At 54.2% G+C, this 19,892-nt stretch overlaps 1 protein-coding gene across 3 annotated transcripts in view; it reads right to left on the bottom strand.

Moving 5' to 3' along the window:
* The window catches only part of DIS3L2 (DIS3 like 3'-5' exoribonuclease 2), a 188,083-nt gene extending 175,157 nt beyond the window's left edge, over window positions 1-12,926 (bottom strand). Inside the window, exons 1-2 of one of the 3 annotated variants that reach the window (XM_027464181.3) lie at window positions 12,779-12,926; window positions 9,833-10,542 (exon numbers count right to left, since the gene is read on the bottom strand). In XM_027464181.3, the coding sequence (XP_027319982.3) occupies window positions 9,833-10,523 (691 nt within the window). In that variant the 5' untranslated portion in view covers window positions 10,524-10,542; window positions 12,779-12,926. Of the gene's footprint in view, window positions 1-9,832; window positions 10,543-12,778 lie in introns of those variants that run through there. The other 2 variants (XM_027464182.3, XM_013102318.5) reach the window with 2 other exon arrangements.
* Between the last annotated feature and the right edge of the window lie 6,966 nt (window positions 12,927-19,892).

A 19,892-nucleotide genomic window follows, 5' to 3' on the forward strand; every position in this document is an offset into this window, starting at 1 on the left:
GGTGTCCTGCACCCCAGCTGGTGACCAACAGGATGGAGAACTACAGGCTGTTTGGTTTGAGCTTCTGGAGGTGACCATAGCACTGCAGGTGGCTGTAAAAATTCACACCCTGGAACAAGCCACCGAGGATGAAACATCCCCACTGAGAGATGGAGGTAGCAAAAAATGAAGTGGCACATGCATGGATACAAAGGAGACGGGAGCAGAGACAGCAGCACATTTCCAGACTCGTGCCCAGCTCATTCTGCATGGTGGGAAGCTCACGTTGCCACTGTTGCTTTGCTTTAAGCTGCATGGGCTTAGTCACAACTATTGTGTTGTACGCCCTTAGGTTTCAATATGGACCTAGGGAAAATGAAAAATGGTGTTGCTGACTTTGGCTTTCTGAAAGGGCCCATGCTCTGAGGGGAAAAAAAAAAAATGAAGTGAAGAAAAATGCACAATGGATTCTTTCTGCTGCAGAAAACAATGCTGTGGAAACTGCTCCTGCCTGCCAAGATCATGTGCCCGCGACACCATGCTTCCTCTCGCAAAACACTTCCAAGCATCCTCATGCCTGCAAAGACTCTGCCTTCGGTAACTCAGGCAGTAATTGCAGCTTCATCCAATTCCTCAGCGAGGTTTGTGTTGTAGGAATACTACGAGCGCGAGAGCCAAAGAAACCATTCCAGGCTCTGAACTGGGGGTTGGTGACGAAACTCATTTAGTAGCAATAGACTAAAAGTTTATCAAAATAGTTACTGTGCTCCAGCTGCGTGCAGCAGCTCAGCGGCGTTGTCAGGGAGGGGATACAGCTCTTCTGGTTTTCAGGACTCTCTGTGAACCTGCTCCACCCTGCCCGTGACCTCCTCACCACCTTACCCCGCCTGATGACTGCGCTCCTCCAGGCTTCCACTCCTGCCTCGGGATGTGGGTCAGGGCTGCTTCCACGGTCCCCAATCCTTCCCTTCGCCCAAATCGTCTTCCACGAGACATTTGGCTCTTTGTTTCGTCCAGTTACGATGCAAACAGGATCCTTCAACGTTTCAAGAAAAAAAAAAAAAACACTTCGAAAACATCATATCACGGAAGTTCTCCCTTTGATTTCCCCGGGCTTCAAGCGAGCTCCTCGAAGATCAGAAGAAGTCAAGAGGCTTTGAAAGGCACCTGTCGGGAGGTGCTAATGCACTAGGAGATGTTAACAGCCGAAAATGAAAGGACTGCTTTCAGCTTCATGCATATCCCGAGGTTACCGTATGTGCTGCAGAATAAAACAACCTGCTGAGGAACCATTCCCCGTGCTGCCCGCTTGATGTATTAGGTACGGAGTTCATGGCCCTTAGTATTATGGAAGAAAAAAACGTTTAGAAAACATACAAACGGAACAAAATGCATTATTGCTGCCAGCTTTTATCTATAGAAAGCCGAACGTAGTCTCCAAGGCATGAGCTGCCCCATACATCTGGGGGTTGCAGCGTTGACATCTCCCTTCAGCACCCCGCAAGTTTTTATTTTTGTCGCCGAAGACATCATTTTACGTGGTGGATCCCAGCATCTTTTCCATCCTGCCCCAGCCAAGTTACAACTCTCCACAGCCTGGATTTCCCCACAAGAGGGAGTTAGGGACATGCAGCCCACAGCACCTCGCGGAGCAGGGGCTGGAGGTGGGAGGGCGAGGGCTGGCCACCAACACGCCGGCCACGGGAGCCACAAGCGGTGGTCGGAGAGCTGGGCAGTAGCAGGGCCTGCAGAGGAATCACAATCAGCTGCTGATGGCTGCTGCAAAGCGCGTGTCCTGCCTCAGGACCCAAGATAAAGATGGTTTGGAGATGGTCTGAAGAGGCCGGAGATGATTGGGGCATGTGGCTGGCTGACCCCATGGATAGCAGAGGACAGAGGGCTTTCCGAAATTAAGTCGTGTTTGAACTGCAGCACGCTTTGGGGTGTGGGTGGGGAGCACTTCTTATCGAGGCTTTTAAATGTGCCAGCAAGAGCCCACATAGCACAAGCCTTGGTAAAACCGTTCCAGTGGTCATTTACCCTCCCTGCTAAATTGTGCTTTATTTCAAGCCTGGATTTGTTTAGCCTCAGATGCATTATATCATAATCCGCTCAACTGAGTAGCCTATTATTGAACATCTGTTCCCCATGTAGGCAATTTGCTGAGAGCTCCCTTCCCCCAAGCATCTCTTTGATAAGTAAAGCAGGGTTCCTCACATCAGTCACTCGTGATCCCGGCGTTTTAATCTTCCTCGTGGCCCTCCTCGGAGGATTCATCAATTCATCACCATCCTCCCCGAACAGAGGGCATCACCACAGGACTCAGCGCTCCCGAAGCTGCTGCTGCTGCCGTGCCAAAGACACACGCAGCCCCTACTCCATCTTGCAGTTCCCATGCTCGTACATTACCCTCTTGGCCACATTTCACAGGAGGGGGATGTTCAGCTGATGAATCCATCAAAAAGCTCCAAACTTTTTTTTTCCAAGCTGTTGCTTCCCACACTGGGCTCCTCACACCGCTCGCATGGCTCTGCGCAGGCCCAGGACATGGATTTTCTTCTGCCTGCTGCCAGTGACCGCCCCCATTACTCAAGGCTCCCAAGAAACTCTCGGCCATGCTGGCGTGGTTTCTTCCTGATCATGGACAGAAGTATGAAACAGCACAGGGCAGAACGCGACCCTGTAGGAACCGGCCACACCTGTTGGTAAACACGGCTATAAATTGAGAACTGGTAATTAGTGCAGCCGAGCAGCTCCCAAGCCATTACACCCAGGCTGTGATTCTACCAAGCTCCAGCCCAGAAGAAACTGACACCGAGGGAACTCAACACAACCTTGGCTACAGAAAATGATGACAAAGTTGAATAACGGTTTGAAAACTAATTAAAATTTAAAATCAATTCCTGGAGTAGCCCAATGTGGATTTTTTTCCTGGGACTGACATCACACGGACAGACCAGTAGTCTGAGCTACACAATGGACGCCTAATTTCAGAGATTCGAGCTAAAGATGGAAAAAACAGTTTTAAAAAATCAAGTCAACAGTAAGAAGCATCTCTGCTGACGAACACCGGCACGTGAAGGATGCTGCTGCAGGGAGATAAAGGCTTTGCTGCTGGATGCGAGGGCTCCTGCCCCAGAATTTGGTCCCGCTGCAGCTCGGCGCGCTCAGGGCTCTGGTGACGGGCACAGACAGTGATTATCAGATGGGATCCCAAACCCACAGACTCTACGCGGCAGGATCTCATCTCCCCAGGAGAGGATGCATCAGCTATTAACTCACATACTAGAGCTGATGTTAGCCAAAAATGCTCGTTGCACAAGCTTCAGGAATGCAGCATTTTTCCTATCAAAAGCAGCCCAAATTTATGTCCGCGATGACGTTGCTGAACCATTAGAGAAGGGAGCATCCTATCTCTCCAGTGCTTCTCAGATGGGGCAATACAGTAAATCCAGCTTTCCCTTCCCTCCCATATCCTATTACGATGATTAACATCACCTAAACACTACATTAGACTTGGCAAGATTAGCTGCATTTAAGAGATTTCCACAGCAACCAGCATTCTCCATTTATTGAGCTGATTCTGCGGCCTTTGCTCCATCGCTGGCTCACATTTACGGGTGCCAGATAGGGAGATAGCAGCATTCTTGAGCTCTGAATTTCTCCACGCAAGAACTGGAAGGCTCACCGCTAAAAAGTAACGCTCTGAAATTTGCCTTGCAAGGTTTCCCACCTATCGTTTTTCCTTCAAAGCTCCTGCAGAAAAACAAAGGCAAATACAAAATGTGCTGCATTGGATGATGGCAAGACAAAAGCCCTGGGATTTTGGCATCTTATTAAGCCCGGTATTTCTTGATCAGCTGTGCCCATCGAGCCTGCAGGAAAGCCATTCCAAGACATTTCCTTCACCTGTGCTGAACCTTGCAAATGTCAGAGTTGCAGCCACAAACACAACAACTCCATCCAACAGCAACAATCGTTGTTTTTTTTTTCAAGCTACGACGCTAAACACCAGCCTGCTTGCCAGAGACACTCCTCTGTGGAAGCTGCCCAAGCTGGTTAAATATCACAGACCGGGCAAATAAATGCCAAGCGTCAGACAAACAGTAAATCAGAAGGGGCCACAGGAATCTTGCACGGTCTCAGACAAAGCATGCCGTGACCCAGGAGCTGGCTGTTCCCTCTCGGGGGGCTGCTGACGCTGACAGACGGGCAAGGTGCCTCCACTACATCAAAGCTTTTTGTGAGGGCAGCTGCAGGAGGCTACCTGGCGGTCGGTGGGGGTCTTCTTCCCAAGGAGGACGGCAGCAGGTACAGCTGGAGACGGTGTATCTGAAAAATCTGAACTCATTTCAGAGCGATCAGCCTTCAAAGGAGCACCAGCGCCCTGTCCCACCCCAGCTTTCAGCACCAACAGCCGCCCCCCTCTCAGCTCTTGCAGCTCCTGACATCCTTTGAAAATGAGCGTGGTCAGGGGATGGCATTCCCAAAAATCCCCCTGCATCCACCTTCAGAGGGCACTTCTCTTACACAGACACTTGATTTTTGGTGTGTTTTTTTGGGGATTTTTCCAGCAGACCAGCAGACTGTCAGCAGCGTTCCCCATGTACTCAGAAAGCGGCCGCAGCCTTCCTGCCCCTACTAAAACAGGGCTTGTTCTAAAGGACTCACCAACAACATGATGCATCACAGGTATTTCAGACGAAGTTTCACTTAGCAGCCCTACAAATCTCAACCACCGGCATGTGACAGACAGATGCTGCAGAAAGAGTCAGCGCTTCTGTCCTCAAGGAAAAGGGGGGTTTTGAGCTCTTTTATGACAGGAACATCAGGCAGTGGTCTGTCTGAAAAGAGATTTTGATGACTAATGCCGGATTGAAGTGGGAAAACCCTTAGAGCCTTTGATCAAAAAAACAGAAAACAACCCAGAGGACTTCATGAAAGACGTTCTGTTAAGGGAACTTTTTGTTAGGGAAATTTTAACACCCAAAGACCCTAAAGGATTGGAGACCGAGGGAAAAAACTAGCAGGGAAATTGCATGAGATGAAAATCTATAAGCATCACAATTTAAAGTGATGCTTTTGACTGATTTTCTGCTTCGTTATGGTTTAAGAAACTTCAGAACAGGAGGCTTCACAGCAATTATGCTCGCAGAGGTTGGAGCTGCGATCTGTGCCTATATGCAGCAAGGCAGACTGCTGATCCCCTACAGTGAACCCCAGGTGAGCTCCACCGCTGTGCCACCTTTCAGACAAGGGTGGTTCAAACCCAGAGCTCCCGATGCAAAACTCTTTGGGCAATCCAGATGGTGACAACCTCCCCTAAATCTCTGCACAACGCCAGGGAGCTGGGGCAGGGAGAGGTGGAAAAGCTCCAACAGAAGAGCAAAGTTTAGCTCTTGGTACAGAAGCTTAAAAACTACAAAGCCAGGAGGAGCTCAGCAGGACTTTCTTCTGAAAACCCTACAGGCAGGAAAGCAGGCAAGGGGCATGCTGTCACAGCAGAGACATCTCTTAACCAAGGAAAAATAAATTGGCCATATAGGAGAGGACAGATCCTGAATTTCTCCGAACAGAGAAGAAAGCGAGGCGCAGGGTTGCCCACATGCATTTTAGTGTGTTGCTTCAATCTGCATTTCTTGCTTCACCCCACAAAGTTATTTTGGGATTTTTACAAAGCCTCTGGTATGCTTTGTTTTCAGGCAGCTCTGAGAAATGCAACATCTTACAGCAATTATAGGAGACCCGTACACAAATACACACACACACACGCCAGTAGGAGCTATGCAGCACATCCTGAGGACACACAACTGCACAAAGCCAGATGACGCTTCTCTAAGCCTGCATCCCAGCTCCACAGCTGGGAAACCACCTCCTGAGCACCAGACGAGGTGGAGGAAAAGAGTGATTTGAAGAAAAAACAGCAGGCCTGGTGCAGAAGGAGCCAGCCTCATGAGTAACAGGATGTTTCAGCCTGCTGTGACGAAGCATCCTCGCTGATAAGTGGCAGGTTCCATTTGCTAATTACAGCTCCCTCCAGGACAGGGCTATTTGCAAGTTTTAAGCATGTTGCTCCTCAAGTTCACCCAAAGCCAGAGTTCCCAAGTCAGCCTTTTCCCCCACCATTCATTACTTTTTAAGGGCGATATGTCAGGACAGCCGGATGAGCGGCTGACAGAGCAGCACCCTGTAAAAACAGGCACTGTCTGCAACGCCAGGAGGGACTGCCATGGTCAGCCTCCTAATTACCTGCTGCAGAAGAATTATTTCTGTCCTCCAAGACAGGGCTGGGGACCTTACAGTGCGGAATGACAACAGCAATCACAATAGGGAATAAAACCAAGTGCAATTTCAAATTAGCTCCTCCTGCAAAGCAGCCCTCCAGAGGCACTCGTGGGCTTCGCTTCTGGGTGAGCAGAGAAAAGCACCAGGGGGATCGTAAACAAGGCAAACTCCCTCTGGGAGACCCAGAGAGCAACTCTAACCAGTTTATACCTCAGGGTTTTCCCCCAAATAAGACAAGGTGTTGGAATTAGCAGGGACATGGCCAGCAGCGAGCTCCAGGGTCCCTGACACTTGCTGGGCTGCACAAACCTCTCTGCTTGCCCCCGGGGCCGCAGGAACTGCTGCACCACTGGAAGGACATCAACAGGGACCTGCTCCTCGCTGCCTGAAGCCTTCTACAGAGCACTCAAAGGGGTTTTTCAGCTCTTCTCCTCCTTAAATTTTAGCGCTTTCAGTTTTAGGCCACGGCTAAACCCGAACTGAAGAGCTGTTAAGAAGAGGACAATGAAACAAAGCAATCTAAAGAGGGATGCTTGGCTTTGAGATTAGCTCAAAGAGCCTTTTGGTAAGCCTACTACAGCCCAGCAGAGTTAATTTGTGAGGAAATGTCACCGCTGAAAAGGTGACACGCCTCGCTGCTGTGACAGAAGCAATTCTTGCCCCCAGAGTTTCACAAGCCTTGATTTAAACTGATCAAACCAGACACCTGCCTCTGCAAAGGAATATGACTTATATCGGCATCAAGAGAAACAGATGAGCTTTGAAGTGGGAAAATATTAATCTGGCACTGTGATGTGTGAGATCCTCTACTTAAACGCCTGCATTAAACCTTTATTTCACTTCAACGGGAGTACTAAAATATACTCACACTGAGCAGAAAAGACATCTGTCCGAATCAAATTACATCTATTTTTTCCTCTTTCTTTCCTCCCCAGGAAACTGTTTTCATGCCCCTGCAAGTGTTCTGGAGTGTGACCAGTCTCAACTTACACAGGAGGGTGGCTCGGGAGGCACGCAAGGAAAAGAAAAGGAAGGGTGTCACTTAAGCAAATAATTTCCCAATAATCTTCCCCGCAGTGTGAGTTTTCCACCTGGGAGGTCAAACACACGATGGCCAACATTTTCTGCTCTCGGTCTCCACACCAAGTTTCTAAATAGCTGCTTTTCAAAGGGGTTGTAAACCTCACTCCCAGAAAAGCAGGAGGGAACTGCAGGTGCTGACTTCGGAAAGCCAGGGTACTTTTATTTTAGATGAAAATCCATGTAGACGACTATCATTTTCTTTGTTACAGCTGTAAGTCTTCTGGACTTTTGATTTACAAAAGAATTTTCTTAAGACTTCGGATTCCTCCACTTGTGGTGGGCAGCCTTTCTGATCCACTTTTTTTTTATGCTTCTCCTCTTTAGACAGGTGTTTTTGTTTTCTTAATACCGGAGGGGTAGGAAGGGTTGATCACATCACTTCTCTCACAGCAGAAAGATAGAAATTAATAAAGCAGCTTCAAAGAATCACAGAAAATAATGCACAAACCACCAAAGTTTGCTCTGAACAGAATGAATCCATGAAAGACATGTCCCATTGAATACACTTCTTGATTCGGGCCAACTTTCAGATTCTAAAACACTGGTTTACCAGTTTACTTTGATCCTTCAGGGTGGCGAGGACACTAAAAATACAAAACCTTGTGGCTGGTGAGATTTACAATGCATGTATTCCTGCAGAAATCCTCACCAAGGATTAGTGCCTCAACATCTGGTGATACGTTGGACACAAGCCCTGCATTTGCTCCAGGAGGACCTGATGCCCTCTCCAGGGGCCAGGCTTGACTTTGGGTGAGGAACCAAGAAAACCAAACGAGCCTTAGGACACTTCTCAAAGCTGCAGCACCTAAAGCAAGGCTGTCTCCAGGGAGCAGCCCGTCCATCTAGCACGGAGTGGCTGCAGCACACAGCTCTCACAGTGGTGTAACAGCTGGACAGCGGTGCCCAGACCCTTTCCATCAGGAGGATACTCCAGGCAAGGTGCCATCAGGTCACGCCTTCCCAAAGAAGTGACAGCCCGTGCCACCAGCATGCGAGCTTCACAGCAGAAGCTATTTACTTTTCTCCTGGCAGGTCGTTTTCTGCTGGCTTTGATTCCCTGAACCAGCAGAGGGAAGAGAATGGAAGGAAGGGCAGCCTGGACCCACAGCAGCCCTGATTTAGATCAGCTCGGACAGCTCTGGGACCGCACCTCAGGCCACCGGCCGTACCCATGCAATTAGCTGGCACAGTGTCAAATTCAATTTCTGAGAAGTGCAGCACCTCACACCAACAAACTAACCAGTCCTAACTAACATTGGCATGGAACTTGTTAGCTGCTCTTCCTTACTCTCCAAAAGTAAGTCTCTACTAGTTCGCAGCAGGGTAAAAGGCAGTTGAGTCCCGTACACCAGCCAACGTAACAAGCACAGAATTGTTACCATGAGACATACCAGAAAAACCCTCCCAAAAATGAGGCTCTTCCATAAATGTCAGCAATCTGCTTGTGTTAAGTGTCTAATTATGATCCGTCTTGAAAGAACTCATGAAACTTTACCAACTTTAGCACATAATCTAGCACATAATTCTGCTGTCACAGCCTCCAAAAATACAGCAAGCCCTGTAAAAAGCGTATTACTTGCCACTCCTGACTGATAGGGCACAGATTTGCCAGTGATTCAGTTAAACATTTACTTGATTTCAAACCCAAACGTTGTGATAGACCTCGGGCCCCTCATACCCAGCTGAGAAATTGATCTCTTCTACTTGTTACAGAGAATTTAATGCAGTGACATTTATGAGTTCCTCCAGTAGTAGTTCATAAGATCAGGCTATTTCAAGTATTTCACCATAAATATCATTCAGAGGAAGTTTTAACCCATTACATCAGGAGATCAAATTTAAACTGCCTGGCTTCGGCTGCTTGTAAATGCTGTGAATTTTTTTTTAATAAAGAATTTTATCTCTGTAAGTTGGCTTTTTGCCCTGACCGTTGCATTTAAGAGGCACTCGCTGTACGACTGCAAGATGTATTCTCTTTGTTACTACCAGTAAAATTTACTAGAGTCAACACCCTGTATCAGGAATTAGATATTATACAGACATCTTAGCCCCTGAGTATTAGACAGGCTTGGACGCTCTACAGAGGCTAAGCAGCACTCCAGATCCAACGAAGCGATGCAGAGGGAACTGTGACTTCGCCTTGAGCCAGCTCAGATCCAGCAGCCCTATTAATTTGGACCCTGCCCCGCAGAAATTGGGCTCTCCTAGTCCTGCGCTGGTCCTGGAAGCAGCACAGCCACATTCACAGAGCCTGTGCCAGGGGACCAGGCCCTGCCAGCACCAGGCTGGCTCCACACGAAGCCATTTGTACATGCAGCATGGCTTACTTGTAAAGCAGGACGAAGCCACCCCCAGGTAACTAAGGGCTGACTAACTCGGACAGAGCAGAACCGGCTCGCGTTAACTCCCTCATGACTAACCCATCACATTCAATTCCAGGGTAATTGCAGCACACGGACCAAGCAGGTCATTAGATCGAACTCACCGTGGACGTGGCCTGCAGACAAGTGACTGCTTTTCCTGGCATTTGCTGCCAGCACATCCCCGCCAAACTGCTCAGTCACTGAGTGCCCAGCTGCCGGGTCCGTGTTGGCAGGACACCTGCCTCGTTTCTTGTGTTTCTTTCTCCACGTGTCCTCCTCATCCTTCTCGTCAGAACCAGATGACCTCTGCAGAGCTGCGCCGTGCCTCGGGCCGGTCAATGCTCTCCCACCCGGGGCATCACTCGCGTTTAACAAATCACCTGCAGCTCCACGCTGGTGCACGTTGTAGTCTTCCTCCGCCTCCAAGTCTCCTTCTAGGTTAACATTGGCATTTTTTCGATGAGAACACCTGTTGAGGACGGATTTCTCGTTCTCCAATCCCCCAGGCACGGGCTGTTCCAGGTGAGGCGCTCTGCCTGGTGAATAGCTGTGCGCTTTCAACCCGTTCCTGGTCATGTTCTCCTTCGCCAGTCCTCTCCTCAGGGGTGGGTCCAGGTCCAAGCTGAGGTCGTTGCAGGTGCCGTCTTCCAGCTGCATTTTCTGCGCGACGTGATTCATGTAGGACCGGAATCGGCCGCTGTGGTGCTTCTGCACGAGCCGAGCGTACGCATTCTTCTGCGGCACGGCGGGCTTGCTTACTCCTTCCTTGGCACCTTGGGCAGAAGCACTTCGCACGTGCCCCTGAGGATCCATAGCGCAGCAAAGGGTCAGACTTCAGAGTTACAAACAAACACAGGGGAAAAGAAGGGTCATTTTCTCGAAACAGAATGACAAATAATTGCCTACGCTATAAGAGGCAAATGTTTAGTGAGTGAGAATGTGTTGGCCTTCACAGAAATCCCACAGGGTGATAAACTGCTCCGCTGGGGGGATGGGGTTTCACGCTGCAGCCAACACCTGCCCTGTACCAAACCACTGTTGGTAACCGAGTGTCCACAGCCTGCAAGCCATAGCTGCCCACAAGCCTCACAAAACGGAGACTTTTGTCCCAGTGCTGACACCCCAAATATGACTGATTCCTTTAATCCTCCCGTCCTTGCCTTTCAACGGCCCAGCTAAATTAAGGGAGTAACAGACAGACTGCCAGACGTGCCAGTGCTGTGGTTATCAGAACTAAAACCTTGTCACGTCCAACTTGAAACCTTCGAAAATAACTGCAGCCTCGCTGAGGTACCTACAGGTTGCGGTAAAAATCAGGTATCGCTTGTTAGCTCACCTGCACAGTGGGGAACTCTAGTGGATTATACAGAACATGTGCTCCGAAAACCAACACTGACCATTTCAGCCTGTCTTTCTTGCCAAAAACTTGTTCCCCCTGTGACTGGTATAAACTAAACTCCCTCACACCACTAAGGACCTTGCAAGAGCCCGTAATTCTTAGTGATTCTCAGCGACACACTGGCTCCCGTTTCTGCAGGGGATGTTATGCCCTCCACCTTTGCAGCATGAGTACGGAGCTTAAGTAGATCGGGCTTTCAATCCCCTTTGAGCTGCTTTAGCTTTTAAGCTTTTGGAGTGAAACAACCTAGTAAATTGTCCTCAGCTCCTATTAATGTAAATTATAAGCGCGGATAGGACATATCAATGATCTCTGCTGTATCTAACACCAAAGAGGAATATAAAATACGCGGTTAATGTACACCAGGGCAATGTTGTCTCCTGCAGGGCTCCATAAAAATGCCTTTTTCCCTTTGAGGCACGTTTGAAGCCGAACAGCTGAATTTCACCCCAGCTGTTATGGTGAGAACTTCGAGGCCGTGCTATCACCTTTTCTATGCCAAAACTGAAAGGCACCGGGCTCAGAGCTCAACTAAAGGACATTGCCCATGAAACCTTTCTTTCTTCACTTCTCCAAGCACAGGAGCGTTGGCAGGACAGAACGCAGAGTTCAGGAGAAGAGAAATTTATGTTCCCTTCCCTACTCCCACCATGGTGGAATTTTTCTTCGCCCTCAGCCAGCTCTCAGCTCCCTTTTGCTGCAGTTGCATGGAGGACGAGCCCCCACGCAGTCTCTTGTGGACACACACTGCCTGGGAACAGGGCACCTGGAGGAGATGAAGGGTTGTGGAGCTGCCTCCTCCTCCTCCTCGCTGCCTGCTCTGGCCCTTCCAGCAAAGCAGCGCGTGTTACACCTTGATTTGCTGAAGTAATTGAGCACGGATGTGAATAGACTTCACAATACAAAGCAGAAATTAAAAATCCCTGAATCAATAGGAAAAATTCTTTGTGTGGTTTGCGCTTCTCGCTCCTAAGATTTTCCATCGGCGCTGGCCAATAGCTAAACTCTTCTCAGAGACTGACCTGCTGTTACAAAACCCTCGCGCGGGGAGGTCTCCAGCGGGCCCTCTTTCTAACGTCACCTTCGCCAGCTGCCAGCCGAGCAGAGGCAGATAACATTGACGAGGGCCCGCGAGCCTGCTCCACAAACACGGGCTGGGGCGGACAGCACTTTGCCACCTTTATCTACCACCAAAGAGCAAACACCTGCCTCTCGCCTCCGCAGCGTTAGCCACGTAAATGGAGCACAGACATAAAAATAAAGGGGGAAGGGGGGGGGTCACCCCCTGCACATCACACTTGGGCTATTTGCTTCCCCAGGGCAGGGAGGAAGGGCAGAGGGGGGGGTGAGGAGCACCCATAGGGGCAGCAGGGGGGCTCCAGGCTGGCTGTGGAGCCCCAGGAGCCCCTCCACGGTGACCCCATCCCCACATCTCCCCAAAAACCTGGTGGGGGGCTCCTGAGGGCCCTGCCCCCCCCTTAAGGGCCAGGCCCCGCACCCCTGAGGGAGCCACCTGAGGAGGGGGGGGGCGGCCGGGACGGCGCCGCCACCGGGCTCGCAGCACCCGACAGCCCCCAGGGAAGCGGCTCCGGCCCCTTCTCCGTGCCCAGCCCCTCGGGGTGAGGAGGGGGGTCCCGTCCCGAGCCCCCCGCCCGCTCCCGGCACTCACCGGCCGCTCCGCGCCGTTTAAATGTCCCGACGCCCGCCCCCCCCTCCCTCCCTTTCCCTCCCCCGCCGTCCTCTTCCGGGTCGGAGGCGGCCTACGGGCCGCGGCGCGGCTCACAAGGCCTCGCCCAGCGAAGCGGCCGGGTGAATAGGGCCTTAGGATGCCTCACAGAGCGTTTGGTCCAACTGCCCCCCTCATGCCGGTGTCACCCGCTCTAAACGTGTCCCCAAGCACCGCGTCCAACCGTTCCTGAAGCGCCCCAACTGTCGGCAACGCCACCACCAGCTCCCCGGGCAACCCATCTCAGTGCCCAACCGCTCTTTCTGACATTAAATTTCTCCTCGTTTCCAAGCTGACCCCCCCCTAACACAACTCGAGGCCATTCCCTGTAGCCCCGTCACTATTTATCTGTGAGGAGAAGCCGATCCCAGCTCCCCACACCTCCTTTGTGCCCCCAGTGTCCTACAGAGCCCCCCAGCCCCGCGGCACCACAGCACCCAAGCAAACGGGCACCTCACCGGGATGGGGCAGAGCTTCGCACTGGGGGGGACAGCACTTAAAGGACGAGGGCAGGAGCAGCACTTCAAGGATAAGCACTTAAAGGATGAGGCCAGGAGCTCATTCGCTTCCCTCCTCTTCCAGATGCTACAGGGTTTTGTAGCAGAGGGAGAGCCAGGGTCTCCCTGACTGGGAAGAGGTGGTTCGGTCATCCTGTTGTTACCTGAAAATCACATCAGGCTTGCTAGAGAACTGCAGTCCGATGAAAATCTGGAGAGAAACCAGTCTTTCCGAGCAAGACTGGCACCCCAAGTGCCTGCTGTTTGAGCTGTCTGCCTGGAGCAGCCCCTCAGAGCACACACAGGGAGGTCCAAAGGGACCTCAAGCGTGGCTGCAAGCAGGGGCTGATGTAGAAAGGCTCTGCTCTGTCTTTTCTTCAGCAGGAACCTTGGTCTGAGCAGGCCGTGCTGCTCCTTCACTTGGGAAGGGGACAACTGGTGCCCACAGCACCTGGCATTGGTCCCCTCTAGAGGCCAATTGCAATGCACAACCCAGGAGTGCCGGTCCCACTCCTCCTGCAGATACACCGCCCCCAAGGCCCTGCTCACAGCATGCTGAGCCCCACGAAGCCGTGGTGGTACCGCTGAGGTGGAGCTGCTCAAGAGGAAGCCCCCACGGCAGCCACGCAGACACAGATTGCTCTGTGTCCTGCCATTGAGTTGGTCAAGGGAGTGCCCAAAAGCAGAGGGCTTTTGCTGTGGGGACCACAGGAGACAGGCAGAGACACACCTTCAGTAGGACTGTCACAACTGTCACATCTCCTCGCGTGCTGGGATGCCACCAGCAAAGGCAGCATCCCACTCAGAAGGACCAGAGACTCAGCTCTGCCCCAGCACAGCTGGGAGGCAGCAAGCCCCCGTACTGGGCATGCAGCCACCGCATGGCAAATAAACGAGTGTCCCCCCTCTGCATGAGCAGAGCCACCAGTGTGCAGCAGCTGGTCCCCCCAGGTGCTGGAGAGCAGACGTAGTTCCCGGCTGGAGCTGGCCCTGGGGGGAGCACAGCGATACGGGATCCCCCTTTCAGTGCTCTCCCCTTTCCTCCTGCTCTTCAGACCGCTGCCAAACCAAAGCGATTGCCATGTGTTCTGCTAACGGCGTGGCAGCAGCGTGTCCCCAGCTGTGCAGGGCAGGCCCTTCGGTCTGCTTGCCCTTTTGGATGAGCAGGACATGGAGTGGGGGGACCCAAGAGCCCCCAGCCCCGCTGCCCCCCTCGCTGTGAAGCCAGGTGGGAGCAGGCAGCTCCCCTGCGTGCCGCTGAGTCACTCCGTGTCTCTGCTCCTCTTCACCCCCGTGGGGACAGAGCCAAGCCCGCAGCTTGGCCGGGCTCCCTGCTGCACCAGGTGGCACCAGCAGCTGCCCCGTTCCTTCCACAGGAGGCGAAGGAGCTGGGGGGGGGGGGGGGGGAAGCGGGGGCACTCGATGTTTGTCAGCAGCGCTGCCGGCACGGGGGCCTGCGGTTTCGCGGTGATATCATGTGTGGCAAGAGGGACACGGCTTGGACACCTCCATCATCCCCGCCTCCTGCCTCCAGCTGTGCCCTTGTTGCACAAGGGGCTGTGAGCCCAGCAGGGCCTGGAAACGGGTCTGGTGCATGGGGCAGAGCCTGCACTTGTGCCCCTTTAGCTCTGCTCCATCACTGGCCCAGGAGGATGAGAGGGACAGCAAAGGCGTGCCACCCCCCTGGTGCCCCAAGGGTAGGCAGCGCCCTTCCTTTGTGCACTTCCAACAAGGGCACACATGGCAGCAGCCTGGGATGCCCCCAGACGCAGCCCCTCGCAGGGAAGGGCTGGCTGCTTCCATCCTTTATCTGCCGTCCATGACTATCAAGCAGAGAGGAGCACTCACCTCGCCGCCATCCCACGACCCTCCGTGGTGCCTCACGGGCTTCCTCAAAGGGCAGATTTTTCCCCTGCGCTCTCATTCCCTGGGGTCCTGTAGCAGCAGGCCCAGCCCAGTGTCCCGGCTTGCTTTCCCACAGCGCAGCGTTATCTCACCATCTTCCCCCTGGGCGCTTACTGGTGGCTGCTACCAACATTCGAGGCAGGAACGTGTTGCAGCACCTCGGCCTCGCCGCGTGGCTCATCGGCTTACGAAGGCTTTGGCTCCTCTGCCTCTTGCGGTTTCGGCGAGGAGCAAAGGCCCGCCCCGTGCTCGTTTGCCTCAGCGTTAATCAGGAGTGACTGGCCGAGGGGATGGAGCCACCCCGGGGTGACTCAAGGAGGGGAGCACTGGGTGGGAGCCGAGCAGTTCCTCGGGCACCTCCGCCTGCTTCCTGCAGCCCACCCGTACGGAGAGGGGCCATGGGTTTGTGCCGGAGTGTCTGAGCACCCCTGGAAATGCCTCGATCGCAGCAGCACCCCGGTTCAGGCAGACCCTCATCGCTTTGCCATTGCTCAGGCCGCAGGGAGCCGCCTGGCTTCTTGGCCTGAGGACACAAGCCGGAGGGATAGAGGGGAGTGAGACAGATTTATTGTCGTAAATAAGCTAAAAAACATCTCTCTCCTTGATAGATACCCATCTGCTAGCTGTGTCACAACCAGTGTGGTCTTGCCCCACCTGTCCTTCAGCTTCTCCAGTCTTCTCCCGAGCCCTCCATACCTCTGGTTGGGAAATCCACCGCCAAAGATCAGGACTGGTGGGTTCCCATCTCCTCCAGACAAAGCAGCGCCTGCAGGAATGCCGGCAGCTCCCCCCAGGCAGGGGACAGGGCTGCTTTGGCTGTGTTTATCCATGGAGACCCCAACCCCAGCCAGGAGGGCCAGAGCTGAGAAAGAGTTGAAGGGGACAGAGAGGAAAGAGATGCCGGGGTTGGTTGGATGATGAAGAAGCAGGGTTGGGGTCTCCTGGCCTTGCCTCCTGGATGTCATCAAGCCTCATCCTCAGCAATCCTCCCTGCTTACCTGCGGCCAAACCCCTCCAAAACCCAGCCCTTCATCCCACTCCCCAGAGCCAGCAGCAGGACAGAGCCTCCCAGGGATGCTCAGAGCAGTTTCGGACAATAAATCTCCGGGTCCTGGCATGCTGGGGCGCAGGCAGGGACACGGCTCCGCGGCGGGGCGCTGCGGCCGGGCACGTCCTGGCGAAGGCGAGCGGGGAACAGTGGCCCCGCTGCCGGCTGGCAGGCGGAGCGGTGAATGAGAGCGTAACTTATCAGTATTACCTCATGTGAAAGCCCTGCGCCTTTGTATCTCAAGCAAACCCTGGCCATTATGTCCGCGCGGGCTCGCATTGTTGTTCTGCCTGGCTGCAGAAAGTCGGGGCTGTGGAGCCCCGCACGTCCACAGGGCTGGGCTGGCTCCTGCCCTCAGCCTCCCCCCCATGCGAAACACTCAGGCCCCTTGCCAAAATAAGGCCAGAAAGCCCCAAATTGGCTCCAGTGGGATTACAGCCCCAGGAGGGCCACGGCAACCCCGAGAGCGGCAGGGATGCAGCTCCGCACATCCCTCACGTGCCCACCTCCACCCCGGCCCGGTGTGCTCCGGGGAAAGCCCCATGGTTTCGCCCCAAAGGACCGATGCCAAGCAGGATTCCCAGCAGTTCCTTGGAAATCAGCTCGGGGCGTGCAGGGCAAAGCAGCCAGTGCTGCGGGGTTTCTTCCGAGCCAGGCGTGGGAGGTGCTGCCAAGCCACGGCCAGCCAGAACCTGGCCCCGACGTGCCCGTGCCCGCGGCGCTGACGGCAGAGCCCCGGGGCTATGGGGGTGGTGCGGGGGGAATATTGGGGCCAGGCTGGGTGTCTGTTCCCCCTGTGGTCTGCGGGGGCCTCCCCGATGGCTCTCCATGAGGCTCAGCGCCCTCTGGTCTCATTCCTCCTCTGTGGGGACAAGCGTGGCGGTGACATCCCACCGCTGGCCTTCCCTGGCCATCACCTCTTCGGGCAACAGCCCTTCCCAAAAGGATGCTCAGTGCCCAAACCAACAGGATTAGGCTGATTCTGAGGGCTTATTGCAGCTGATATTTTCCCAGACCCCCATTTATTTATTTATTTATTTATTTATTGAGGGTAATCATCTGGAAAAGGGAGGACAAAGAAGAACGTGGCATTTAGGTCAGAAAATCCCAACAACCTTCTCCTGCGTTAGTTGCAGAGCTGCTGCTGGCAGCTGGAGGCGACGCAATTCACATCCTCTGTGGCTGACACAGGGGGAGACTCACAGCGTGTACTCACCAGTGCATCGTAATTGCCTCATTTTTTATTTATTTTTTTTAACGTTCAATTAAAGCCTGAGAAGTCATGTTTCCACTCCAGCCCTGGAGCACAGCCATCCCCACGCAGCCCTGGGGAGAAGAAACACCCAGGAAGTCGGGAGGTGGCTGGAGCATCCCGGGTACCTCAGCGTGGCAAACCCCAAATGGCAGCACCAGCACAGGGCTTTCCCTTCTCCCCTTGCCCTCCCTACCCTGTGGGTTTTGGGAAGGGACAGCGTGGCCCCGTCCCCTCCTGCTCCATCAGGGCAGCTCCCCATCCCGGTGCCGCTTTGGGACGAGGGGATGTTGGACGCGCGTGTGTCCTGGACCAGAGCCTTCTCCTACACCCAAAGGAGACGGGGGGGAAAATATAAAACCATTTAGTGTTTCCTGTAATACCTCATCCAGCAGAAGCATCCAAAATAAACACCGGGGATGTTCAAACAGGCCGAAAGCTGCCATCGGCGTTGCAGGCGCAGAGACCCGGGCCGGTGGCTGGAGAGGAACCCGCAGCCCACGGGGGCTCCTGCTCTGGGGGGGCTCCCGGCATCCAAACACCCCAGCCCCTGGCTGCCCCTGCCCTCGGGGCTGGTGGTTTCCCAGAAATCTGTCCACGGAGCCTGAAAAATTCCCCCTTGAAACTGCTTCTTGCTGAGCCTGCAGGCTCCAGACCCCCGGAGAGGGACTGCAAAACCTGTAGAAAACTGCGAGCTGATGAAATCTCCCGTCACATCACCTTGAACCCCCCCCCCCGTGGTGCTCTCTCGGCAGCTGCCAGCCCACATCTTGCTCCTGGGCACTGCCACGGGGTGCTGCCGGAGGGGGATTCGCCTGCTCCATCCCGGCGTGCAGGGCACAGCCCGGACACACGTCCTCCTGACATTCCTTGGGGCTGGCATCCACGTTTCTGCCTTGATTTTAAGCCGGCGCTCGGTCGTGTTTTAAACCCTCTCAGGGGTCACCCCATGGGACGTGAGCCAAACCTGGCACTTCAGCAGTGTGGATCCCGAGGGGTTTTACAGGAGCCAGCTCCCCCCAGCATCACTCACTCCTCCTGTGGGATCAGGCAGCAGTTCTGCAGAAACACCCACGCTGTCACCACGTGCGGTGACACCGCGACCACCTCCCCCCGCCCCGCATCACGCTGGCACCAGTCACGCTCCACGAATCGCTCTCCATCCATCCTCCGGCATCCCCCGCTTCTCCCCTCAGCAGGCAGCCCGCTGTGGGGCCGCTCGGTGGCTTTTCCTAATTTTCAGCCCCGCAGCAAGCAGCTCCCTGCTTTCTGCAGCTTCCCATCGCTCGCAGCCCAGGGGCAGAGCTCCGCGCAGCGCGGGGCTCCTCGCACCTTGGGTGATGCTCTCAGGAGAGGGGCGAGCGGCTCGGATCTGAGCTTGACAGAGTGACACGGGGACACCTCACACCCAGCTGCTGCCACACGGGGACGTTAGGTGACATGCAGAGCACTCACGTGGGGATTTTCACACCTTTCACACCTTCACATCTTGACACCTGGCCCCCAGCTCTCCATCCTTCCTGGTCACGCTGAGCCGGAGCCTAGGGGAAGCCCCCAGCCACACAGACACCATCCCTTCAAGGGTTAAAGGCTGTCAGGCCCCCATCCCAAAAAGCAAAAGGTTTCCCTGCTTTTAACCCCTTCCAACCCATCCCTTCTCTCCCCCCCAGGAGTTTTTTTGCCGCCGTGAAGCCGCGCCGGTGGATTCGGTCTGGTTCTGGTTAAGGGCTTTGTGTGCGCCACGTCTCTGACTGCAGCTCATTTCGGCAGGGCAGGCGGAGTGATTTGAATAACAACACTAATTGGATTTATAAAGAACAGTCCCCCCACACCCCCCCAACCTCCCTCCCCAGATCCGAGGCTGTGCGCGGTGTGACAAAGAAAACACGCTAATGAAAACCACGCCGGTGGAAGCCTGGCGGAGCGCGGCGGCGGCGGCAGGACCCGGCCGTGCTGTGGCACTGGTGGCCACGCTGGGATGCTCCAGCACGGGGCTTGCAGAGCCACAGCCGCCTGCCTCCCCTCGTCCCACGGCTGCTGGGGGGCTCGCAGCCAGCAGCTTGCAGCCCTTCCTCCCCGGGCAGTGCCCCCAACCCCATGCCCTGGCTTCTTCCTCGCTTTGGGGTCCCCTGGGAGAAGCCGGGGCTGCTCTCAGCATCCAGGCAGGACCCTGGGACTTCGTGCACCAGCCCCAGGCTGCAGGGACCCGCAGCCCGGCTCCCCTTCCCTTTGGGATTTTTCCCCAAGCGGGGCAGTGCTGCAGAGCATCCCTCCTGCTGCCTGGGAGAGGCTGCGGGAGGTGAATACCGAGCCCCGGGAGGAAAGAAGGGGGCCTCTCTGCTCCGTGCCTGCCCC

The sequence above is a fragment of the Anas platyrhynchos genome, chromosome 9, assembly GCF_047663525.1.
Source record: "Anas platyrhynchos isolate ZD024472 breed Pekin duck chromosome 9, IASCAAS_PekinDuck_T2T, whole genome shotgun sequence".
NCBI classification, from domain to species: Eukaryota; Metazoa; Chordata; class Aves; order Anseriformes; family Anatidae; genus Anas; species Anas platyrhynchos.